The sequence below is a fragment of the Nothoprocta perdicaria genome, unplaced genomic scaffold, assembly GCF_003342845.1.
Source record: "Nothoprocta perdicaria isolate Ctin4 unplaced genomic scaffold, notPer1 scaffold_53, whole genome shotgun sequence".
Taxonomy (NCBI): Eukaryota; Metazoa; Chordata; class Aves; order Tinamiformes; family Tinamidae; genus Nothoprocta; species Nothoprocta perdicaria.
The window spans coordinates 333,433-355,515 of NW_020455788.1; the positions used below are offsets into that span (position 1 = coordinate 333,433).

The 22,083-nt window shown below is 50.6% G+C and overlaps 1 protein-coding gene across 2 annotated transcripts in view; it reads left to right on the top strand.

Annotated features, from left to right (window-relative positions):
* The window catches only part of TMEM63C (transmembrane protein 63C), a 30,708-nt gene that overhangs the window by 704 nt on the left and 7,921 nt on the right, over window positions 1-22,083 (top strand). For both annotated transcript variants that reach the window (XM_026048280.1, XM_026048282.1), the window contains exons 2-9: window positions 15,734-15,842; window positions 16,175-16,395; window positions 17,407-17,486; window positions 18,122-18,209; window positions 20,244-20,281; window positions 20,770-20,912; window positions 21,288-21,339; window positions 21,776-21,884. In XM_026048280.1, the coding sequence (XP_025904065.1) occupies window positions 16,198-16,395; window positions 17,407-17,486; window positions 18,122-18,209; window positions 20,244-20,281; window positions 20,770-20,912; window positions 21,288-21,339; window positions 21,776-21,884 (708 nt within the window). In that variant the 5' untranslated portion in view covers window positions 15,734-15,842; window positions 16,175-16,197. The remainder of the gene's footprint in view (window positions 1-15,733; window positions 15,843-16,174; window positions 16,396-17,406; window positions 17,487-18,121; window positions 18,210-20,243; window positions 20,282-20,769; window positions 20,913-21,287; window positions 21,340-21,775; window positions 21,885-22,083) is intronic.

The following is a 22,083-nucleotide window of genomic DNA, read 5'->3' on the forward strand; positions in this document are numbered from 1 at the left end:
GGCGTGGGGAGGGTCCTGGCGGTGGGCTGAGCGGGGGGGAAATGCTGCTCGTCACAGCCCCGGGCTCTGCTTTCTAGCGGGGCTCGGCTCGTGGGAGATGCTCGCGGCAATTGGGAGCCCCCCGGGAATGCTGGTGTCGCGTCCATGGGCGGTCTGCGAGGGGCCGTGCAGGGGTGCAGAGCTGGGCTGCTGTTGTGCTGGGCGAGTTCTGGGTAGTTAGCTCTATTTAGGCGGAGTTTTCCTGCCCTCACGCTGGAGCAGGCACTAAGGAGGCATTAGGTAATGCCTGTGTCCACCCGACTGATGGGCAGGCTGAGGCCCAGGGTGCGCAGCGGCATCCTGGAGCTCCTGCAGCAGGTTGATGGCAGAAGCAGAGAACAAGGCATGGCCTTGTGGTGCTCTTTCCAAGTGCTCCTTTGCTGGCCTGGGCTGCTCTCTCCTGTCGTGAGGTAAAATCTCCTGCCAGCGCTGTGTCATGCCATCATTTTGCCCACTCCCCACATCATCCTGGCCACATAACCCTCCTTCTGGGAACCCCCCGATGATGTTAGAAATGCTTCACGCTAGCAGGGAAGAAGGTGGGGAAGCCTCCCCCGTCCCCAATTCTCCCTCCAGCTTTGAGAGCCGGATGGCTCCATGTGAAAGCGCTGTAGCGCCAGCATGATCTAATGCCCTGGCTGAGCTGCCCTCTCGCAGCTTCCAACTTCATCCAGGTCTGCCGGCCCACAGAGGCCCTGCCTCCTCTGTCCCCTGCTTCCGTGCGGTCCGTAGCAGGCAGCGGCACTGTGCCGTGCGTCTGCAGCCCGGACACCTCCCCGGCAGAGCAGATCTTACCCGGGAGAAGAGAGACACCTTTGTCTGGCTGAGGGATTTTTCCTCTGCATGAGCATCTCTTTCCTTTTAACTGTTTGACCACCGACTGTGGGAATAATCTGCTCTCCTACCTTCTAGCGGCTTCCATGAGGGAGCGGACCCAGAGGTGTGGGGAAAGCTGGGGGGGCCAGGAAGGTGCAAGAAAGCGCCTTCCCTGCTGGACTCGCCGTGCGAATCCTGCCCTGCCTCGTGTTGGGTTTTATGGTGCTGGATGGCAGGCCAGGCTGCTTGCCTTGGAGAAGGCAGCACGCACTGCTCGGGCTAAAGGGTGCCCTGGAAGCGAGCTGCCGTGTATTTATTTAGAGGAGAGATAGGGACGAGCGTGGGAAGGCAGGCCCTGCGGCGAGGCTGGTGTGTGGAGGGAGCTGGCCTTGCTGCCCCTGCCTGCTTGCCCGGGAGGGTGGTCAGCAATGGAAGCAGATGGAGGCAGGGGCAGCTCCTTCAGGAAGGATTTGTCCGAAGCAGGCCTGGCAAACAGCCGCTTGCAAATAAGTAGTAATTAAATCATGGAGGCCCTTTTGCACCCCTGCAGCCTCCTGGTCTCTAGCGTATGCAGCGTGTGCAGTTAAGTTTAAACCTCCACCTTCTATCTATAGCAGCATCTCAATTTCTATCTGCGTGCAACTGTGTCTTCCCTTTGACTGAATCCCTTTCAGCTCTTCCTTAGCACAATAACTTGGATCCCTCTGTAGCTGCTGCCCTCTCCAAAGCTCTCCACCAGGTTAACTGGTTCATTCCTGGTTCGGCTGCTGCTCACAGCCATGAGCGCTGAGGGATCCTGCGGCGGTGGCAGAGACCGCCCTGCGCCCTGAGGGTGCCGGGGAGCCCGGGTGCAGCAGCGAGGCGCGCGTGGTCCTGCATGGGCAGATGCAGCCTTCCTGCCATGCGCTGCAAGCTCCTGGCCCGGGGTAAACACGTGAATACAGCTCCAAAGCCTAAATCTGAGGGGTTGTAAGAGGGGGATCGTCACTGCTTTAAAATATTCCTTGTAGGAAATACTACTGTCGTAACAGACTGATAGCTTTATGAAAGCAGCATTGAGAGGGAGAAATGTTTTTAACACCCACAAGTGAATTCAATTGATATTAAGCTAATCAGTCATCTAAACTCTTATGCAAACATCAGTGTGCTTGCTATACAAATGCTGACTTCTGCATATGAGTCCTATAAACACCAAGCCTACAATCATCGGTTCTGGGTTGGTTAACCAGTTTTTCTTACCTAGTTTAATGGCTGTGAATGTATTTAATGTAACTTAACCTTGAGTCTGAACAAAATGTTGCATTGCTTATGTATTGCATTGCTTATGTACTGTGCTCCCAGACAAAGCAGTTTTGCTTTGAGGTTGCTTCAGGAGGAACAGCGTGGCAGGTTTGTTCCTTCCGAGTTGATCTCCATACCACAATTTCAAGCTCTGGCCTTGGGCTCCATCGGTTAAAGCATGAGAGGGAGCCGTTTTGGGACTGAAAGTAGTAGAAGTCTATGAGATCCTTCAGTAATGAGGTGTCCCACAGCTTCTGAAGCGCCTACCTAGGAACCTACCTGTGCTTCAAAATGCATAAACGTCTTAAAATAAAACTCACTTGAAGTTATTGCTTCAAACGTAGCCCTAACTGGTAGTTTGGCTGCGATCGCCCGCTGTTACTAGGTGGCAACAGCAGTGTGAGTTTGCTCACGCCATTACAGCAACAATGCGAGAGGCCGGAGCCAGCGGGCTGGGGACAGCCCCTCATGTTGCCAACGGCACTGTTGTTACTGCTTAATGGGTGGGACATGGTGAGGGACCTCCCTCGCACCCCTCCGTCACCCACCGTCACCCACTGTCACCCATCACCTTCACACGTCGCCCTCGGCCTGGCCTGCGGCAGCCGCTCGCCTTGGCACCCCTTCACCCTGGCTTCGGGTTTTCCACCTCATCTTGATTATCCCAGAGGAATTTGGGGTTACCCACGTCCCAGCGTTGCCCCCTGCCTTGCCGGGTAAATGTATCCATGTAAGAGCATCCACGCTAAGGGCTGCGGAGGAAACTCTCTGGCTGAGAATTCACGTTCTTAGCTGGAATTACTGTAATGCTGCAGAGCCTCTCGGGAGCTTCAGTGCCATCATATGGAAGCTTCCATATGGAAGTGCCACAGTATGGGAGCTTCCCACCATTTGCACAGTTCCCAGCACTGTCCCTAGGAGAGCCTGTGGGACTGCTTTGACCAAGCAGGCTCTTCAAGAGCTGTTGTAGTCTTAGCTGCTCACAGATGGATATGACCTGAACCATTGGTGCAGCTCGTGGTGGACATGCTTATGCCAAAAAGTCTAGTCTCATGTTGTTTTGGGGTGTTATTGACTCTAGTGATAATAGGATCCCCTGAAGATCAGGGACACTGTAGCATCTTCCTCTCCTCAGGAGTAACCACCAACTTACTTGTGGTGTCTCCTGACAAATGCAGATATCATGGCATGATGCCCAAGGTACCAGGCAGAAGAACAGCAGAAGTTTGGACGTGCTAGTGCCCCCAAGGCTGCAAAAGGGCCATCCTGTGGGCACTTTAGTCACTGGGAGGCTTCTAGGGTGTGTGGGTCCCAGGGTATACCCAACATATACCCATAGGTATATGTTGCTGTATATATGGGTTGTATTCTCAGTGAAAAGTCTGAAGCAGAACCACATGGAAGGCAAATATAATGGCAAAAAGAATGGAGGAAAAACTAATCCAAGTTTTTAGGCTTTTCTAAACAAGTTTGGTCTCTGCCTTGCATGTCTTAACCTGCTGCTGAGTAGCATGGATGAATTAAAGTTAGTATTTAAATCAAGGATCAGAAAGCCATGAGGGAGATAACTAGCTTAATCTGGCTCTGTGTTTGTATTTTTCTGTTGTTTTCTGAAGGACAAGTTGACTCCCCTGGATCAGTACATTGGGGTGTTCATTGCTAAGCAGAATGGTGCTGCACCGTGTTTCTGGTGTAACACACATTTATTTAGATTCCTCATGTTTATATTAATTAAAAGTGAATGACACACTTTATTAGATATTTCTTTATTATTTATTATAATTTTGATGAGCCTGTATTTCAGTGAAGAAATGAAAGGCAATTTAAAATGAAGAAAGCAAGCATTAATTTATTTTTTTTCTAGTTGGCTAAATAAAATTATGTAAAATGTATGTATCCTCACCAAAGAAGTTTATGAAAGCATTTTTTGTATTTACAATGAATTTAACAGTAATGACTATATTAGGAAAACAATTTTATTATAGTACATGTAAAATATATCAGCCATATGAATTAATTATTTCTGGCTTTTAAGAAATTAGAACTTGTAGAAATTATCCTCTCACACTTGATGTTTATTTGGATTGGAAAGGGAACCGGGCTCTCCTGCTTTAACTCTCAGTAATTTTCTGAACTTTGAATAAACTAATCAGCGAATTAATTCCTGTTCTTTCATAAAGATTCCTGAAGCCAGAGGAAGTTCTGAACGCTTTAAAGTGCGTATTTTAGTTCCAGATCTCTCTGGCAGCAAGGATATACTGCTTGAATTTCTACTTTTTTTTTTTTTTTAAGATTACAGAGAAAGTCGTAACGTAATAATGTAGATTATTAAATTTGCTGTTTCTTAATTTAAATTTTTTTTAATTGAGACAAAATCTGATTACTTTGAAGTCAGGTGCATGTTCCAAAAAGCCATAATTCTTTATGTGTTTTGTTTCCGAGTGCTCTTTATTGCTTTTTCCTTTTGTATTGCACTGCTGCTGATCTTTCGATCAGGCAATTTCATTGCATTTTTCTGTTGGAGGCTTTCACCCAAGTTCAATTTTCTTTCATCCAGGTTTTTAATTTCTTGTGTCTTCTCCCATGTAATTTCACCAAACTCCTTATTTTCAGGAACAGAAGAAAAAAAAACCCAATGTGAATAGAAGTCTATTGGTTGTGCCACCTACTGAGAATGTCGATTTTTACAGACTCCCAGTTAATTCAAGGACTGCAGAAAAGTCAGGGGCTGTTTTATTTATTTATTTAGTTAGTTAGTTAGTTATTTTTCACCATCCCACTCCTCTGTGGCCTGTGTTGCACACTGACCTGTTGAAGTGAAATAATACTGAGCTCTACTAATTGATTTTACGAAAAAATGTGCCATGCCCTGAGCCTTGCTCTGTGCTTTTACTTATGCTGTGGCAGCTACAACATCACGTGTGTCTGGGGGTAATCCCTAGGTTTCAGGTCCAGTTTGTCGCTGCAGTGGTATGTGAGGAGAGTTGTCCTGACACTGCCTGCTTATACAGACAAATTCAAAACAAAGTCAGATTTCAGAGGTTTCTTTCATGCAAAAAGCTGAGTTTCAGGTTCTGATGTAGCTCCTTGAATGAATGCAGAGCCAACAAATTAGACGTTTATGTTAAGAGACAGCAGTTGAGGATGGCTGCTTCTCCCTTCTCTTGCCCGAGCTCTGACATGATGTGTGCTGGTTTTGCTAAGCTGACGGTTTAGCAAAGCAGTGAGCCCTGTAAGCAAAGAAGTGACAGCAGCCCTAGCCTTGCCCGTGCTTGGGTTGCTCTTGTGCATCCTGGACCTTCAGGCTGCCTCCTTGCCCCTAAAGCCCACCATCCTGATCCGTTGCCTATTTGCCTCTGGTCCCTTTTTGCCTCTTTTTCCACAGCTGACTCATCCAAGGAGGATCTCTGCTGCTGGCTGATGAATTTGGTGTGTTGGAGAGCATGCAAGCTCTCCTAAACCTGCCAGGCAGGGGTGGGCTGGCCTGGCAGCTCCATGGTGAGCCATTTCCCAGTGCGTATTCCCTACCCATGCAGAGGGAATCATGTGCGAGGTGCTTGGTGGCTGCCCTGCTGCTGAATCTGCCATCTGTCTCGCCACATCTCTGTGAGATGCTCTCCATCCCAGCCCCCTGCTTTCTCACCTCATTCCTTTCCCAGCCTGGCCTTCATGCGTGCCCAGATTTGACACTTCCTTCTCTGCCTTAAGGGAATTAAGTCGTTTGTAACATTTTTTTTTCTCAGTCACGTCGGTGCCTTGTGGCGCCGCTCACAGTAGCTGTGAGCAGCTGCTACCTGGCGGGATGGCAAGGCCGGAGCGGGAAGGAGCCGCGGGTGGATACGGGGGCGCTTCCAGTTCGGAGGCAGCTGGCCCAGAGCAGAACCGTGTGTTGCCTCTTGCTGCCTGTGTCCCCTGCCTGGAGCCCAGGCCCCGCGCTGCACCTGTGTCCGGAGTGATCCCGCACTCCTGCACTGCGCTCTGGGCAGCTTGTCCCCCTCCCGATGGCTTTTGCTGTGCTGGTGTTCCCATCCCAACTGCCTTGTGATATCCCTCTGATCCCTGATACTCCAGGCCCACTCGAGTCTCCTTCCTGAAAGGTATTTGGGGAGGAGAGCTGCCCAGTGTGTGCGAGGGGCTGTCTGCCCTGCGCTCCGGTGGGTACGTGGTTGTGGATCTGCTCGTCTGTGCCATGGGCAATGGGAATTCCCCCGGAGGCAGGCGGCAGCGATGGGGACAAGCTGGCTTCTCGGCGCTTCCGAGCATTCGGCATGGCTGGAAGAGGCCGATCACTAAGTGCTTTGCAGATGCACATGTCTGCAGCTCTGCGTGTGCCTGCGAGAGCCGCCCCCCTCCGCAGCAGCACCTTCCTTCCAATTGCGCCCTCGCGTCCGCACGGGCCACGGTTAGGCTGGCGGGAGTGTGCCCTGGCAAGCAGGGGCGATGGCCTGCCTGCCCACCCACTGCTTGAGGAGAAAGCAGAGCTGTGCTCTGCAGGAGAGCTGGGCTGTGGTGGCAGGCCTGGCTGGGAGGGCAGGCTGGCGCCTCAGGTGAAGGCACTGCTGTCTGGTGGTGACCTCCGAGACTGGTTCAGGTCCCTCCTTCCTCCCACTGAAGACAGATCAAATTTGCTTGCGTATCTTCCCCCAAAGGCAGAGGGTGGTGGCTTCTTCTGGCTGCTCAGATACCCCTGTGTTGCAGCAGCACAGGGTCCTCTCCCTGCAGGAGTGCTGTCCATTCGCTGCGGGCATGCAGGCTTACTGACCTGGATGCTGTGTCAGGCACTGCGAGCTTGTGGTGTGCATCCTGCTCCAACTGCAGGTACGGCAGTACTTACCTGCACAGTGTGCGCCCTGTGCCGGGGGCAGTGTCCAGATCGATGTGTAAGTCCCCCTGGACACCTTTGGATGGATCCCCAGAGGTGGCAGAGAGAGGCCGTGGGGAGCACCTTCTCTTGCTGTCTTCCCTTTCCAGGCTGCTGCATTCACCCTGAAATGCTTTTCCTTCCCTTCAATGTGCTGTTGACTCAAACTGAGCCTGAGGGCTAATTAATCCCTCCATCCTGTGGCGGGAAGGCTCGAGGCGACTGGCAGAACATCTGTCCAGGCAATCTCTGCTCGTGTAACCTCTTGGTGCCCAAGCGTTGCTGAGCTGCAGCCGCCAGGCTTCTCAGGGTGCACTGGTTCCTCCTGGTCGTGTGGCATTACCCACACGTGCTTGGAAGCTGTGCAGAGGTGGGAGGAGAGCCTCATCGGGGCCGGGTTTGGCAGGCCGGGTGCTTCGGGCTCCCGCTGCAGCCCGACCCTCACCCTTTGCTGCTGGTGCTTGGCTCTGCACATAACTAAGGAAAGGTTCTATCTCGGGAAGTATTCTGAAATCCTGTTTTAGCAAAAATAGATGTGTATATACTGTTATAATGCATTGCCCTCAAAAAGAAGCTTTTGAGGGAGATGTAGGGGTGGGTTTGCCAGTGGTGTGGCTTGTGTAGCTTTGGGCTCCTGTGGCAGTGAACATCCACCAAAGGAGCACAACCATGTCCCACACATGGCTGCGGGTGGATTCATGTCCTCTGCCTCCTCTTCGACTCTTACCTGCCGGAGGGAATGTCAGTGTCAATGTCCTGGCAGTTCCTGAGCAATCAGATCCCGTGTGGGGCTCTAACAGGCTGGGTAATGAGCTTCAGAAGGGGGAATGGGAGATGGGCCTGTGGCACCCAGTGCTGTCCTCCTTAGTGTGACAAGACTTGGACCTCGAGGCCTGTGCCCAGACTGGTGCCCAGCAGGGCAGTGGGCTGTGCTGGGCTAGGATTTAGGCACTGGGGGCTCAGCTGCCCCTGCTCTTTCCTAGGCCGCCACGCGCGCCTTGCCAGCGCCGCCCGGCAGGACACAGGGCCGCGAAGCTGCGGGAGCTGCCCTGTGGAGCAGTGCGGCTTCCCCAGGCCGTGCGTGGGCCGCGTGTGTCCGTGGGCACACACGTGCCGAGTGCCCTCGCCTCGCCTGTGCCCGGCTCCGCTTTGCCCTGCGCTCCGGAGAGCCCCCCATGCCCCTGGCTCTGCCAGGAAGCTCCACGCTGGCACTTCCCACGTGGACTCAAGTCTCTCGGCAGCAGGTGCTTTATAAAAGGCAGCACAAAACTCCCACTCTCCTCTCCACCTCCCACGGCTCCCCGAAGAGCAGAGCAGGCTTGGAGAGGAAAGGAAAGAGCGGCTCTTCTGTCTTTTCCTGTGTTTCCAGGGACCGCTGTAGCTGGTTCCCTTTTGGCATTTGTGAAAAGTACCTTGTGAGCTGCAGTGACAGCCATGACCCTGGGCCATGACGTGGCTGCTCTTGGTTTGCGTATGGGTTGCCACAAGGGAGCGTTTCCCCAGAGAGGGTGGCCCTGTTGTTCACACAGGCCTTAAAGTCCTCACCTGTTTGAGCACATTTATTTTACTGAAGATAGAAACAATCTGCCTGTAAGTGGCTGATGTCCTATCACCCTCCCAATCTTTCTGAGAGAGGCCTTTTTTTTTGACTTTGGGGCCAAACAAAAGCTGTTCTTGCTCATTTGTGTCTGTTTGAACATAATGTGCTATGGTGATGGAGTTAGTAGATAAGTTCTTCAAAGAGGAGTGGAGAAGCTCAAATCCTTCCCTGGGGACAGTTGCCTTGATGGCCCTCAATCATATTTAGCAGGGGGTGGAAGCTGTCTTCAGGTGCACATATTACTAATTAATTACTAATTAAAGTGTTGGGGCTCCTCTGGGGGCTGAAAGCAGCCTTCAGCCTCCCAGCTGCAGAGTGGAGCCTGGCAATGGTGTCAGGCCTGTGGTGCCGGAGGACAGATGGAGGCCCCTGCCTCCCCCGACCAGAAGGGACATGTGCAGGAGGACTGTAGTCCAAAGCACTCAACCAGGAAAACAAACTCATGATGGTCATTAGCTCAGAAATACTGCTTTCCTGAACATATGTGCCTCTGTGTGTGTTTACTAAGGAGATAAACACACCCCTACCTCAATTGCAATTTGGACACAACATGTAAAGTTGGATGCTTTTATAAAATTCACCCTCACCTAACAGTGCCTTTTTGGGGGTTAGGGAGAGCTGAGCTGACCCTGATGTTACTTCTGGTGAGGAGGAGGCAGAGTGCACAGCTGGGTTCAGCTCCCTTCAGGCTGAGAAGAAGGGAGCAGGTTGGACTCTCATCCAAGCTCTGCTCTTGAGGTCCCAGGTGACCTGGACAGTCTGTGGTGTCTGCTTATGCTGTGAGAGACTGAGGAGGTGGGATTTATTGGGGAGCAAAGTGGGTGCCACTCTCGTGCATACTGCTGCTCAGAGCAAAGCAGCCTGCCCCGGGGCACAGCGCAAAGGGGAGAGGAGACTGTTTAAAAACCACTTGGAGTAAGAAATTGGAGACTTTGCTCTAAGACCCTCTTCCCTCACTGTGACCCTGGCCCTGGGAGGTTCCTGAGCAACCTCAGTGACCGCGAGGGAACTCCCTGCCCCTGTGCCACGTGCGAACCACCACATCCCTCCATCCCGTTCAGACAGCCCTGGGTCTTGGGAGTCTGTGCCCCAGCCCTGGCCCGAGGACACCCCAGGCTCCGCAGCCTGCATCTCCCTGCCTTGCGCTGCACTGGGCTGTGCCCGGCCTGGCTGATCCCTTGCCATGAACAGCCTTGGTGTGAGCGTTAGCAAAGTGCAAGGGTGCGCAGTGCGGGATGAGAGACGGGCCCTGCCGTGGGGAGCGTGCAGCCTAATTAGCTGGTGTTTGCTCAGCGCAGTGCAAGGGGCTAAGCGCTGTTATTGTGAAAGCACAGTGTGAGCACAGCAGGATAGTGAAATATAAAACAAACACAGGTCAAAGCCTGACTGCAGTGACGGCTTAGTCAAATGTGGGGTAAAAGGATTAGTTTGAAAATGAATAAGTTGAGATATGGCTATTCCCTCTTGATTGCTGTGTGCTCCCTCCAGCATCTGTTTGCTCACATGGAGGAGGAGCTGGAGAAGAGCTGCTCTCTGCGCAGAATTTTCCCTGTACTGGCCCAAACAGACCTCTGTGCATTTACATCTTATGGTAAATGCTATTTGTTCTCGGTTGCCTGTGGTCTTCCAAGATTGGGCCATATTCTCATGCTGAGAAGTGCTGCACAGAGCAAATGCCGACTGGCCCAGTCCGCAGCTTCCCTCCAGGAGACACGGGTTTGTGCAGGTGGCTGCCAGATTGCAGAGCAAGTCTGCAGATACAGTCATGCAAAGGCCCCTGCTGGGAGGCTGCGTGCTGGAAACAGCTCTCAGATCTTGCCCTCCGAGCATCTCCTAGGCAGAACTTTGAGTGCTGAAACCCAGTCACATCTGGCTCCAGATGTGAGTACTGAAAGAGAAGGCAGGGAGCTGGGAGCTGTTCAGCAGCCACTGCTGGGGGATGTGGCAAGGGAGGATTTTGCCCTGAAGTGCTGTGTTGGCTTAAGGTGAGTCTCGGGCCTCTTCTCCTGGGGCACAGTGACCCTGCACAATTTTCCTAAATACAGTGGCAACCTGCCATCCTGAGAGCAGAAAGAAAGTGCTTGGCTCCCCAAAACAGGGACACAGCCTCTCCCTCATCATGAGTCAAGTCCACGTCACCTCTTGTCTCTTGGTTGGAGATACTGAACTCATCTTTGAATATGTTTTTTCGTGCTGCTTAGGAATCTTCAGTTGCTACAGGGTGCCCCTCATCTCCAAATCTTGCTCACTCTAGGCAGCGTTATCCTTAGGCCAGGTTGCTGCCTGTGGTCCCTTTTCCTTTGGATATGTCTGGTTTTGAGGTGGGCTCAGGGGCAGCACTGGTATCTGTGCTCTGTGAACGTGTTTGCTGTCCTTGCTGGTGGGAGGATGCAGAGCCTTCTGCTGATGAAGATGTCTGTGCCATGAGCTTAGCAGAATGCAGGCTTGTTATAAATAACATGTACCTCGATTTCACTGCTGTGGATAGTGTCTCCAGGAATGATGTCCCTAAAACAGACCCTGCTTTGTGTCCTTGGGTGCCAGAAGTGCCTCTGTCACACTTTCAGGGAGCTCAGAGCAGGATATTGATGAGCCTTTTCCCAGCCTGAGGTCATTACTCCCTCCTGGCTGTGGTGCTGAGTCAGTGGCACTCGCTGGGATTTCTCAACCTCCCCCACTCCACAGGCTCCACAGTGTGGGTCTCCACAGTCACCCATGCTCGGATGCTGGAAATTTGCTGCTTTCTCAGCACATCAAGGTGTTAACTTGATCACTCATTACATCTGTCCTCACTTTGCTCTTCTGCAGCCTGGGCACTTCTCCCTTGGAAAGGAAGGAAGATGGAAGAGGCTGTCAGGTAGCTGTCAGGAGGCTTGGTTTCCAACAGCTATCAGGAATCTAATGCCCACTTTCTAACCCTGATTTCTCTGCTGGCTTTTTGTGACCATGGGCAGCCTATTCAATAGACCCATGCCTCAACTGCACAATCTGCAAGCAGAAATGAGCAGTGCTTTTCCTGCCGGGATAGATGGCCAAGGCTGAGTGAGTGCAGGCATGTGAGAAAGCCTGGGTTAGTCATCTGAGACTTTGTTTTGGTGTTTTCTGTGAATATCTTAGCAAATGAGTTTGCTGGCAGGGTGCTTAAGAAAAAAAAAAAATGCATTCACATAAAAGAAATGCCTTATTTTTAATTGGAAATCTGATTCTCTGGATTAGTGCCCACCCAACCAGAGAGGAGAAGCATATGCTGGTGTATAAGTAAAACAAACAGGACACTGAATATTCAAGACAAACCTGTCACACTGGAAATGGTTCATAGAAATTGTCCAGTAAATTTGCAGAATGATAAACCTCATAAATTCCCTGTCCGTTCAAAGCTGTTGCAAACAGGAGAGATGAAGATAGCCTTTCCTTATTACTCTGCCCATTTCCTAATCTTAATATAACCTCTTTCCCTTAAGTAAGACCTTGACTGGGTAGGATTGACAGTTGTAATTTTTGCCTGTATATTATTGCTTCATTTTCCTAGATGCCATCCTGCCCATTACTATGTTTTTTCAATTGACTGTCACTGTTACTGCTTCAGGGCAGTGTCTGGCAAAAAGAGCCTCCTGTCTGTGATTGGCATGTGGCAGTACTGTCTCCTCTCCAGCTGATGGGAAGTGCGTGCAGCATCTTCTGGAGGAGAATTCACCCAGCCAGCCCAGTTATTCACATCGTTACTACCTTTCCACTTCTTAAAAACAGGGAAAAGAACAGTGAGGGGAAGGGTTCTACTCAAAATGACACCATCAGTGATGCAGACTGGAATAGAAACTGATGTAGTGATTCTATCTTTTTCTTGCTTGGACCTTTAAGGTAAGGTTGCCGAGTGCTCTTACCAGGGTATTTCAAAATGCTGCATTATCTCATAAGCACTGTGTTAAAAATTAGCTTGAGGGTTTTGACAGGAACCTTACATCTGAGCCAGAGTGTCCATGTGTTTGTATATATCACTACAAAGTGCTATTCTTTAATATATCTCCTCCATTTGAAGGAAGCTTGAGCATGTCCTACAGGACTGAGATCAAGCTGTTGCTGGAGTGCATGAGCAGAAATTCTTCTTGCCATTTTTTTTTCTACATGAGCTGTTCCTAGAACATTTACGTATTTACTTATCTGGTTGTTCCCAGTGGTTATTTTTAATGATAGCATTGCTGTTATGTAATTTGAATATGCTTCTGTATGATCAGCACCAAAAGAAAAAAGGTGAGATTAGCTCAAACAAATGATCTAGGAATCTTGGATATCTGGAGATGGGTATCCTATTTGTGGATGGCTGGGGATGAAGGGACCTGGACAAAGGCAGGAAAATGAGCCTGAGGCTGAATTCAGGACTCTTCTGTTCCTAAAATTTCTTTGTGCAGTGAGACTGTAATTGAAAAGGAGATGTTTGATATGGTAGGGAAGAGCTGGGAGTTGCCTGGACTGGGTGGGTGAAGGTTTGTGCTGGAGAAGAAGCACTGCACAGGTTTGCATGTGCACAGGGAGGGCAGGGCGCTAGCAGCATCCGCACGAGGCACCTATTGCTTTTTGTCCACTGGGAAAAAAATACAAAAAATACAAAAAAATACAAAAAATACAAAAAATACAATACAAGGAACAGCAACGAGGACTTGACAGGAAAAGATGCGGATCCCTGTGGCGCTCTCTCCCTGCCATGCTGTGCTGCTCCTCCTGGAAGCATGAACACTGTGACTGGGGATCTTAACCCTGGGCAGTGGAGTAGTGGCAAAGAGGGACTTAGAAGTTGCTAGGAGTCCCCTTGTTTATTTACTGAAGGTCCAACAGCTCCCTGGGTCATAGACACAATCTCTATGTTAACAAAAAGGCAGTGAATTATTTAGCAGCTAGAAGTGCCAGATGGTGCTGGCTCTGCTGTTTACGTGGGGATGGGAGGAGGAAGACGTGCACACAAGGAAGAGCAGATTGGGAACATCTCCACCGCGGAGGGCCGGCCCTGGCATCCCGGGAGGTTTCACAGCGGGCAGGGGGAGGCAGCTGGACTGCAGGGGGATGGCTGCAGCTCGTCACAGCGGCCCTTACACTTGCTTCCCACAGGACTCCCCTTGCCGGAGCTCCCTTTTCAGATGTTGTTATTGCCTCTGGACCACACTGACCCTCAAAGCTTGGGATTTCCCTGCCCTGGTCGGAATGCAAGCTGTGATTAGAGGGCACTATGGGGAGGTTTTTCCATCCCACTCTTTACACATGACACCAGAGATGGTACTTGAGCTTTGGCTCTCCTGGCGTGCCCTCCAGGAGCTGGTATCAGCCCAGCTCGGTGGGTGACCTGGAGGACAGTTCTTTTGGGAGCTACTGTGTCAGCCATTCTAGATTGGGCTAGGATGTCACCAGATCTCATAGACCAGTTAAATCAAGGCATACGTGGCTGGATAACCCACAAGAAGAAGTAAACGTGCTGCAAGTAGCAAGATCTTGTAGCAGAGGCTGAATCCAGTGCCCCAGATGACAATGTACCACATATACAATAAAAGTGCCTGCTATGGGTCTGTGTGTCCTGGGGGTCCTGATGCTTGTAGTTCATCAGTTTCTAATATCTCTTTAAGGCATCTATGCAGGTAGCCAGATATCTGTCTAACCTGGAGTAGGGAGAGCATCAGACATCGATGAGCTATAGCCTTAGTCCAAGCTCCTTTGACAACTCTGTGACTTCCAGTGAAGGTTTTTCTCTAGGCTGGAATTTAGGCTTTAGAAGAATTAGCAGGTCCTTTTCTTTAATTTGGAAATAGCAAGCACCAAGATTAGTTCTCCAATTCATCAAGCCCAAACTCTTAAGATATCCTTAGGAATTTATGATGTCCGCCTGACTGCATCAGACCATCATAGTGCATTTTTGTCTACTTTCTGTTTGAAAATCTCCCTCTTTGTCTTCCTTGCCCTGGATGTAGAGGGTGAAGGCAATCAGTATTTCAGGCCTGAATCTGTGTCACCCCAGCACCCACTTCCTACCTACTCTGCTTAGCAGAGGAGGGACATGTCCTGTCTCCTCAAGAACTTTAGGTCAGGACCATAATATCCACAAGCAAGAGACTGCCCTTAGCGGTGCACATAAAACCATGTGCTAATGTAGTCTCCCATCTGTCACACTGACACGGCAAAAGTAAATGCTTCCCAACAAAAGCAAATCCATGAAGATCTGAAGAGGATCCCCTTTCTAGCCCGAGGCATTTTGTGTGTGTTCTTTCTGTGCTCCCCAAGGGTCTCTCAGTCAGGTTTCCTTTGGTGTGCAAGCAAAACTGATCCAGTTTGGTCCTGATGAGAAAAAACACCATCTGAACTTGGCATGTCCAAGTCACTGAGGTCTTTGTATCCTCCTTCACTGCTGAATCAGTCTGTGGCTCCTCTTTTTCTTTGTCCTGTCTGTGTGGCTTATGAGCATCTTGCAACAAAGATCTGCTTTTGCAAGGTGACTACAGGGGTCATAATGGGGATCGATTTGTATCTGGAATATAGATTAAAAAAGGGAGGTGAAGAAATACCCAGTTGCTTGAATACAGCCAGAGGAGTCCATGTTAATGGGCACAGAGATGTTTCGTGTGGTTTTTGCACAGGCTGTGGTCACAGTAGCGTGTCTGCAGTGCATGGCACTCACGTAAGAGGCTTTAGACAAGGTCTCAAAGCAATGGGGGTGTCTAGAGCATGAGGGAGAATTGGAAAGGTTCATTTTGTGTCAGTATGGAAAGCTGCCACCTTGAGGAGAGTCACAGCAGCCGAGTAGAAATCCCAGGGCAAAAAGGGAAGCATTCAATGGTACCAGGGAGAAAGAAATGAAATTATAGAAAGTGAAGAGCAAGAAAGTGTTTCCTTCCAGTGAGATCTGTAGGTCATGCTATCAGCACTCAGGCAAAGTGGGGAGAATCTTGACATTTAGGATTTTGAGAAGCTGATTTTTTTTGAGACTTCAGTGTGTCCTGGAAGTATCAGTCCTGCAGTCCTGCTCTGGCAGGAGGATAGAAGCTGTGATGCTAGAGGAGGGGAGGCTGCTGGAAGGCCCACAAACAGCAGCTTTCTGAATGAGGGGAGCAAAGCAAGGGCAGCCCCCCTGCTAATGTCATCACTGCTCTTATTAACAGAAGTTCAAGCAAATGTCCCTTGCTCCTGTGTGCTGATTGCGCCAGGGTGGCTGTGATTCAACGCAACTTCCAGGAATGAGAAGAGGAGGTGGTGAAAGCCCTGTCTCAGGTATGATGGAAACAACCAAATAGCATTTGGTTTATTGTGGGGAAAGAAAGTGAAGTAACTGTGACTTTCTTCAGCCCTTTTCCTTCTCCTGCCCTTTGTCCCACAGCCCTTCCCTGGGAGAAGGGAAGCTGGAGAAGGTGGGAGTGTGGGTCGTGCTCCATTAGCTCTGTTCTGATCTCCGTGGCATTTCTGCTTTCTTGCTTCTGCAAGGCCATAAGCCAGCTGTATCCCACCCCTTCTCTTAGTGAGCTCCTCTGTGGGGGACCTGCAGGAGCTAGGGCCCATTTTCCAGCAAAAGCTCTGCCATCTTCACCCCAGCCTTTCTGTTGCAGGCTGAGGCCCCATTGCAGCACCAATGGACAGCGTGTACTCGGTGGAGCCGGCACCACATGGTGCCAGCCCCACTTCCCTGGAGGCGCTCAGCTTCTTGGAGCCCCTGGCAAACAGCACTGAGGAGCAGTGTTTCAGCGCCCGCTCCCGCAGCACCGTCCTGCAAGGCCTGCCCTTCGGTGGGGTGCCCACTGTGCTCGCCATCAACTTCATCCTCTGGCTGGTGAGTGGGGCTGGAAGGGCACCGGGTCTGTGGGTACCAGGCCCCATGCCCACAGAGTTCTGTGGAGAAAAGGAGGCATCAGGGCTGGAAATGGCCTTCTTGGCCAGCAAGCACAGTCCCTATATCCCAGACTCTAAGAGGAGACAGCCCAGAGTGCGTTTTGTGTAATGGCTGTGTCCTGAATGTTTGAAACCCTCTTGATACTTCTCATGCACGTGTTGATTAGAGGCAGTGCTCCAATTAGGAAGAAAGTGCCCAGAAGGTGTTGTGACTGCTTTTTGTCCTGCTACCAAGTTTGGTGTGCTCAAAGTAGCCTTCTGGACCTGTCTTCTGACTCTCTAGGGTGACCCTTGCTATGGTGGGTTTTGGTGTTTGAGTCTAGCAAATCCCTCTCAATGGTGCTGTGGGGTGGTGCAGTGCAGCAGTGCTCTGTGTTGCTTGCTCAGAAGCCTGTGACGTGGTGCAGAGGGAAAGGGACTGAGCCACCCACGTGCGCAGCAGTGTCCACTACTCATCCCACCAACGAGGCCTGGCCAGGAGGGAAAGAGTGGACTTAGTTTTGGGACTGTAGCTAGGGCTGTGTGTGAATGTAGCATCCCCAAGGAGAGACGGACTGTGGGCACCCATGCCATGTGTGTGTGAAGGTGGCCTGTGCTTGGGGCAGTGTGGGTTATCCTACAGCAAAGGGAGGCAACAGCTTTGCCCACACTGTGGCAATTGTAACCTCAGGGGTAGCTGGGGTTATAGACCTCAAGGGTAGCTGAGGGGCAGAGCTCTGCTTGCAGGGGTCTGTCGTGGCACAGGTGTGTGAGATGTGTGGGGTCCCCTGTGCTGTGTTGGTGTCTGTGCTGCCATCCTCCAGCAGCTGTGGTGAGTTCGTGGAGCAGGAGGAGGTTGGCTTGAGAAGTAAATTTTGTGTATGCTTGAGTCCATCAACAGGCAGTGAGAAAGGAGGCATGTGGTGGATCCCACAGCAAGACCTTTCACCTTTCCTTTTTACTCTTGTTGCAGCTTCTCCTTCTGGTCTTCTCCTGCCTTCGGAAAGCAGCTTGGGACTATGGCCGCCTGGCACTGCTGATGGACAATGATAGGTGAGAAAGGCATGAGGACACCTCTGAGTGGACTTGGATTTGGGCTCTGAATCGAAGTCTGGAAATGGATGAGCAATGTTTTATTTCACTGAGAAGATTAAATGGGCAATCAGAATTTAAAATGCAAAATCTGCTTAAGATTTCTTTATTGTAATGGCATTTAGGAGGGCTGAAACCAGTGGAATGTAAAAATCCAGTTCACTGGGCCCTTGTCCTTGAGCTAAGGCAACTGTGCTGCAGGCCCTGGCTGTTGGGCAGTGTGGGGTGGCCTCCCTCCAGGCACTGCGTGCGTCCAGGCTCTGGCACAGGGCATGTGTGGGGATGGACAGGCATTTCCCAGAGGACGTGGAGGGCTGAGGGTGCCCTTCTTGTGTGCTTCAAACAATCCTGCCACCCAGGGCAGGCTCCCTCCTGAGCAGCCTGTGTGTTCACTCATCAAACCTGATAACTGCAAACCCAAACACGTCTTCCTCCCACTGAGCCTGTTGTGCACAAAACCTATTTCAGCCTGGCTGATTTCCCAGGAGAAGTTCAAGGAGGGCAAGGTCCAAGTTGCTTTTCCAAGGGTGCTCCTTCCCTCCTTTCTATTTCTTCTCTCATCTCTCACTCCTTTCTTTCTCCCTCTCCTTTAAAAGTTTGACATCGCTTTTCTATGGCGAGCAGAGTGAGAAAGAGAAGTCCCCATCTGAGACCAGCCCCCTGGACACAGACAACAAGGATGTGGTGAGTACCCACAGGATGTGGTGAGGAAGCGAGCTCTGTCCTGTCCAAGGAGACGCTGTTACTTGGAGGAACGTCAGGTCAGAAGTTAACAGTGAGAGGTTAAACAACATGTTTCCAACAACATGTTTCCTGTTTAACACAGCAGCAGGCCTGGGAGCTGCTGTTTGTGTACCAGGAAAAGCTGAAGGGTTTCTTGGTCCTGGTTTGTCTTGATTCCAAGGGTCCCAGCCCCTGGGAGCTCTGCCCACTGCTTTGCCCACAAGTCCACTCTGGGTATTGGTGAGCAGCACGTGCATCCTTTTGACGTTGTCTTTTTTTCTCCCTGTGTGACATGAGACACAAAACAGGCTTCACTAGCAATAAACATGGGCTGACATGTTTCACTGTTTATCTTCCTTTTCTGCCAATAAAAGCTGAAAAGTCAGTCACTGCTGTATAAAAAGACATATTAAAATATCAAACTCGTCAGGAAGGCCAAAGAAGTAAAATATTTGCAGATGGCAGAAGGACTATTTAAAGATGCTGTACTGGATGCTCTGGGAAAGTGTGTACTACCTAGCAAAAGTAATTGAGAAAGACCAAAAGGAAGGCAGCATGGCTAAACGGCAGGATGAGAGAGGTTACCAGATAGACTTTAGGCAGACTTTTTAAAAGTTAAGATTCTTCAAAGTAAAGAAAATCTAAACTTTGCCAGGTTACCTGTAAAATACAATAAGACAGGAAGGGGGAAAAGTGATTTTGAGGAGAAATTTGCAGAGGTATAAAAGCAAATGCAATTTTTTTTCTTCAAACACATCAGAAACGGGAAACCTGCAAGAGAGTCGATAGGATCAATACATGTTCAAGATAGAAAATGGTTGCTTGAGAAGGTAAGAGTGTAGCAGGGAATCTAAACTAAGCTTGTGTCTGTGTTCAGTGTAGAAGGGCTTGAAGAAGTTCCCACAGGGGAACCCTTCTGTGTTTGAGTGGATGTTCTGGAGGATCTGTCTGGAAGTGGGGCTGGAGGAATAAGGCTGTAGAAAACACAACTAATGAATTACTATTACTAGAACAGATTTTCAAGAGCAGCATTCTCACTGACCTGAGATGAATAGCTGAACTATTAACTATAGTGCATAATCTCTCTCTTGAAATTGGAAGTCCTAGAGAGCTGGAAATTGCCTGATGCAATGCTGTTTTGTTCTGTCCTGTTTTTCAAGAAGAGTAGTGAGCTTGACATCCATATGGAGAGATGGAGAAATTTTTAGAAATTATTTTGCACAGAACTACTGAACATGATATATGAGGAGGGTCAGCCTGGCTTTCTTGACAGGCAATCAGGCCGTAGAGCTACAGGGAGCCAGGCAGGCGCATGGGGCAGGAGGAGCTTTGGTGGAGTCTGCTTGGATTTCTGAAGTCTCCTGCTGCAGTTGTTCAAAAGAAGCTCAGCTGTGGAGTAGGAAAGGTCATGGAATGGATGGAGTCAGGGAATGAAGAGGAGGAATAAGCCATTAACATTCACAGGGGGAAGGGTCCTCCAGGGATCTGCCTGGCGTTTTCCTTTTCAGAGTCTTCATAAATTAGTTGGAAAGGAGCAAAGTGGGGGGCAGAGCCTACTGATGTACAGCTGTGATGGAGAGGACTGCAGAAGGGCTCTGAGCTCATATGAGCTAAATGAAATAAAGTATATAGGGAAAAAATCCAAATGCTGCATGCAGTGTCAAGTTCAGAGCTACTACTAGTGAAGAAGAAGATCTTGGCATTGTTCTGTGATCTATGTGATCTATGGCAGTGCTGGTTCAGTGGTCAGCCTTGGAAAGCACTTTGAGCAAAGACACAGAGAATTTATGGATCCTTGACACAAATATCACCATGTTTTCTGTTCTTTTCTAGCATCTGCTTTTGGCCACTATTGCGGCTCAGCCCCTGCAGGTGTCCCTGCAGAGCCCTGTGCTCGCCCTCTGCTTGGCCAAGAGCAGAACATGGCTCAGCCCCAAGCCCATGGGGAGGTCAAGGTAGTTACTCCCAGCTCATCTTGACTCTCTTCCTTTTCAGGGATTCTGCTCCTGGCTTATTTCTATCTACCAAATGAAGTAAGTAGGTGCTCCTGGCATTTCCTTTGCTGGTGGTACCCACCACTGCCCATCCCCAGGTAGCCGGTGCCCGCAGGTGGACACTTGCTGTGGAGCCACCCAACACTCAGCACCACCAAGTGAGCTCCCACAGGGACCAGAGGTGGGACAGAGCAGAGACAGCCCTGCTAAAACACCCCAGCAGTGAGTGGGATCAGAGGGCTCCTCTCTGTGCATTCTCGGTGCCTCTGCTATGCCCAGACTCATGTCCCCAAAAAATGGTCTATAAGCCCTTCTACTAGGAACACGTGCTGTGGTGAGCTGGCAGCCTGAAGACCCTTTCCTCTCCATTTCTCCTGTGCCCGAATCCCCAGGAAGGAGACCATGATTTTTTGTGGCTTTGTCAAAGCTGGAGCAGCCAATGTCCCTGGGGTTGGAAGGGGGTGGTGGTGGCAGAGGAAGGGAGGCAGCACCACCAGCACTAACCTGCACCCCTCTCTTTTCCTCAGGGATGAGGAAATTCAGAGTAAATGTGGGATCGATGCCACCACATACCTGTCCTTCCAGCGGCATCTCCTGGTCCTGCTCATGTTGGTCTGTGTGCTCTCCGTGGCTGTTATCCTGCCCGTCAACTTTTCAGGGGACCTCCTGGGTAGGTGCTTCCCCAGCTTGGGGGTGTTTTGGGAGTGTGTCACAAGCAAGTAGCCTTAGGGTGAGCAGCGTGTGCTGCAGGGACAGAGAGCAGACCCACGCTGTCCTGAGCCAGCACTTGAGCAGAATTAAGCTCTCTGGAGGGTTGATTCTGCACGGGCTGTGCAAAGAACCAGCACCATAGACAGGAATCAGGCTCAGCTGCAGGACAGAGGAAATGAAAGAGGCTCAAGGACTCTAGGGGTCCAGGGGCTTGGCAAGGAGCTGGGAGACAAGTGGAGACAAGGGAGCAAAGAGGGGTCCCACAGCCGCTTCCCTGGGAGCACAGGCTGCACAGGAGCCTTGTAACCTCCCTACTTCTCCTCTTCTCTTGCAGGAAACAATCCCACCCACTTTGGGCGGACAACCATCGCCAACATCCCAACACAGTACGTGGCTCCCATGTCTTGGGGGACTGTGTGTGCTGCTGCTGCTGTGTTTAGCACTGCTGGGAGCGCCAAGGCATCACACTCGGCCTAGCCCCTTGACCATGCCAGGGACTGGTCCATGTGAGCAGCACGCTACTCGCAGTTGTCCGTGGGTCTGTTTGCACTGCGCACAAGCACGGTCGTCGTAGCCAGCACGCTTGCACTGCCTGCTGCACCCCTGCTACCAGCAAACGTTGCATCAGGAGTAGCCTGGGCACCCTCGTTTCTACAGTGTCTCAGCTAGCACCATGGAAGCAGCACCTTCAGTCCCCCGAGGAATGTGTGTTGGTCCTTGTAAGGGCTGGGAGGGCTGGGCAGTGATGAGTGTGGTGCTGAGCTGGTCTGTGTGACATGCACCCTCTGCATGGGTAGCTGATCCAGCCTTTCTTTCCTCCAGGGACCGTCTCCTGTGGCTTCACAGTATCTTCGCCCTCATCTATTTCATCCTCACCATTCTCTGCATGGCCCATCACTCCGTCCATCTCGAGTACAGGGAGAACGAGAAGGTGAGCAGCAACTCCCCTCCTATGGCAGCCATCATCTCTGCCTTTCTCAACACAGACAGACTACTGTATGTGCTTTACAGAAAGGATGGTCCTAATGTATAAGGAGAGCTTTACTAACAGTTTGGCACTGGGCAGGTAGGAAAAGATAGGTGGATTTCCTCAAGTTTCTGGAGAAAGCCTGGCAGTTCAGAGGCAAAAC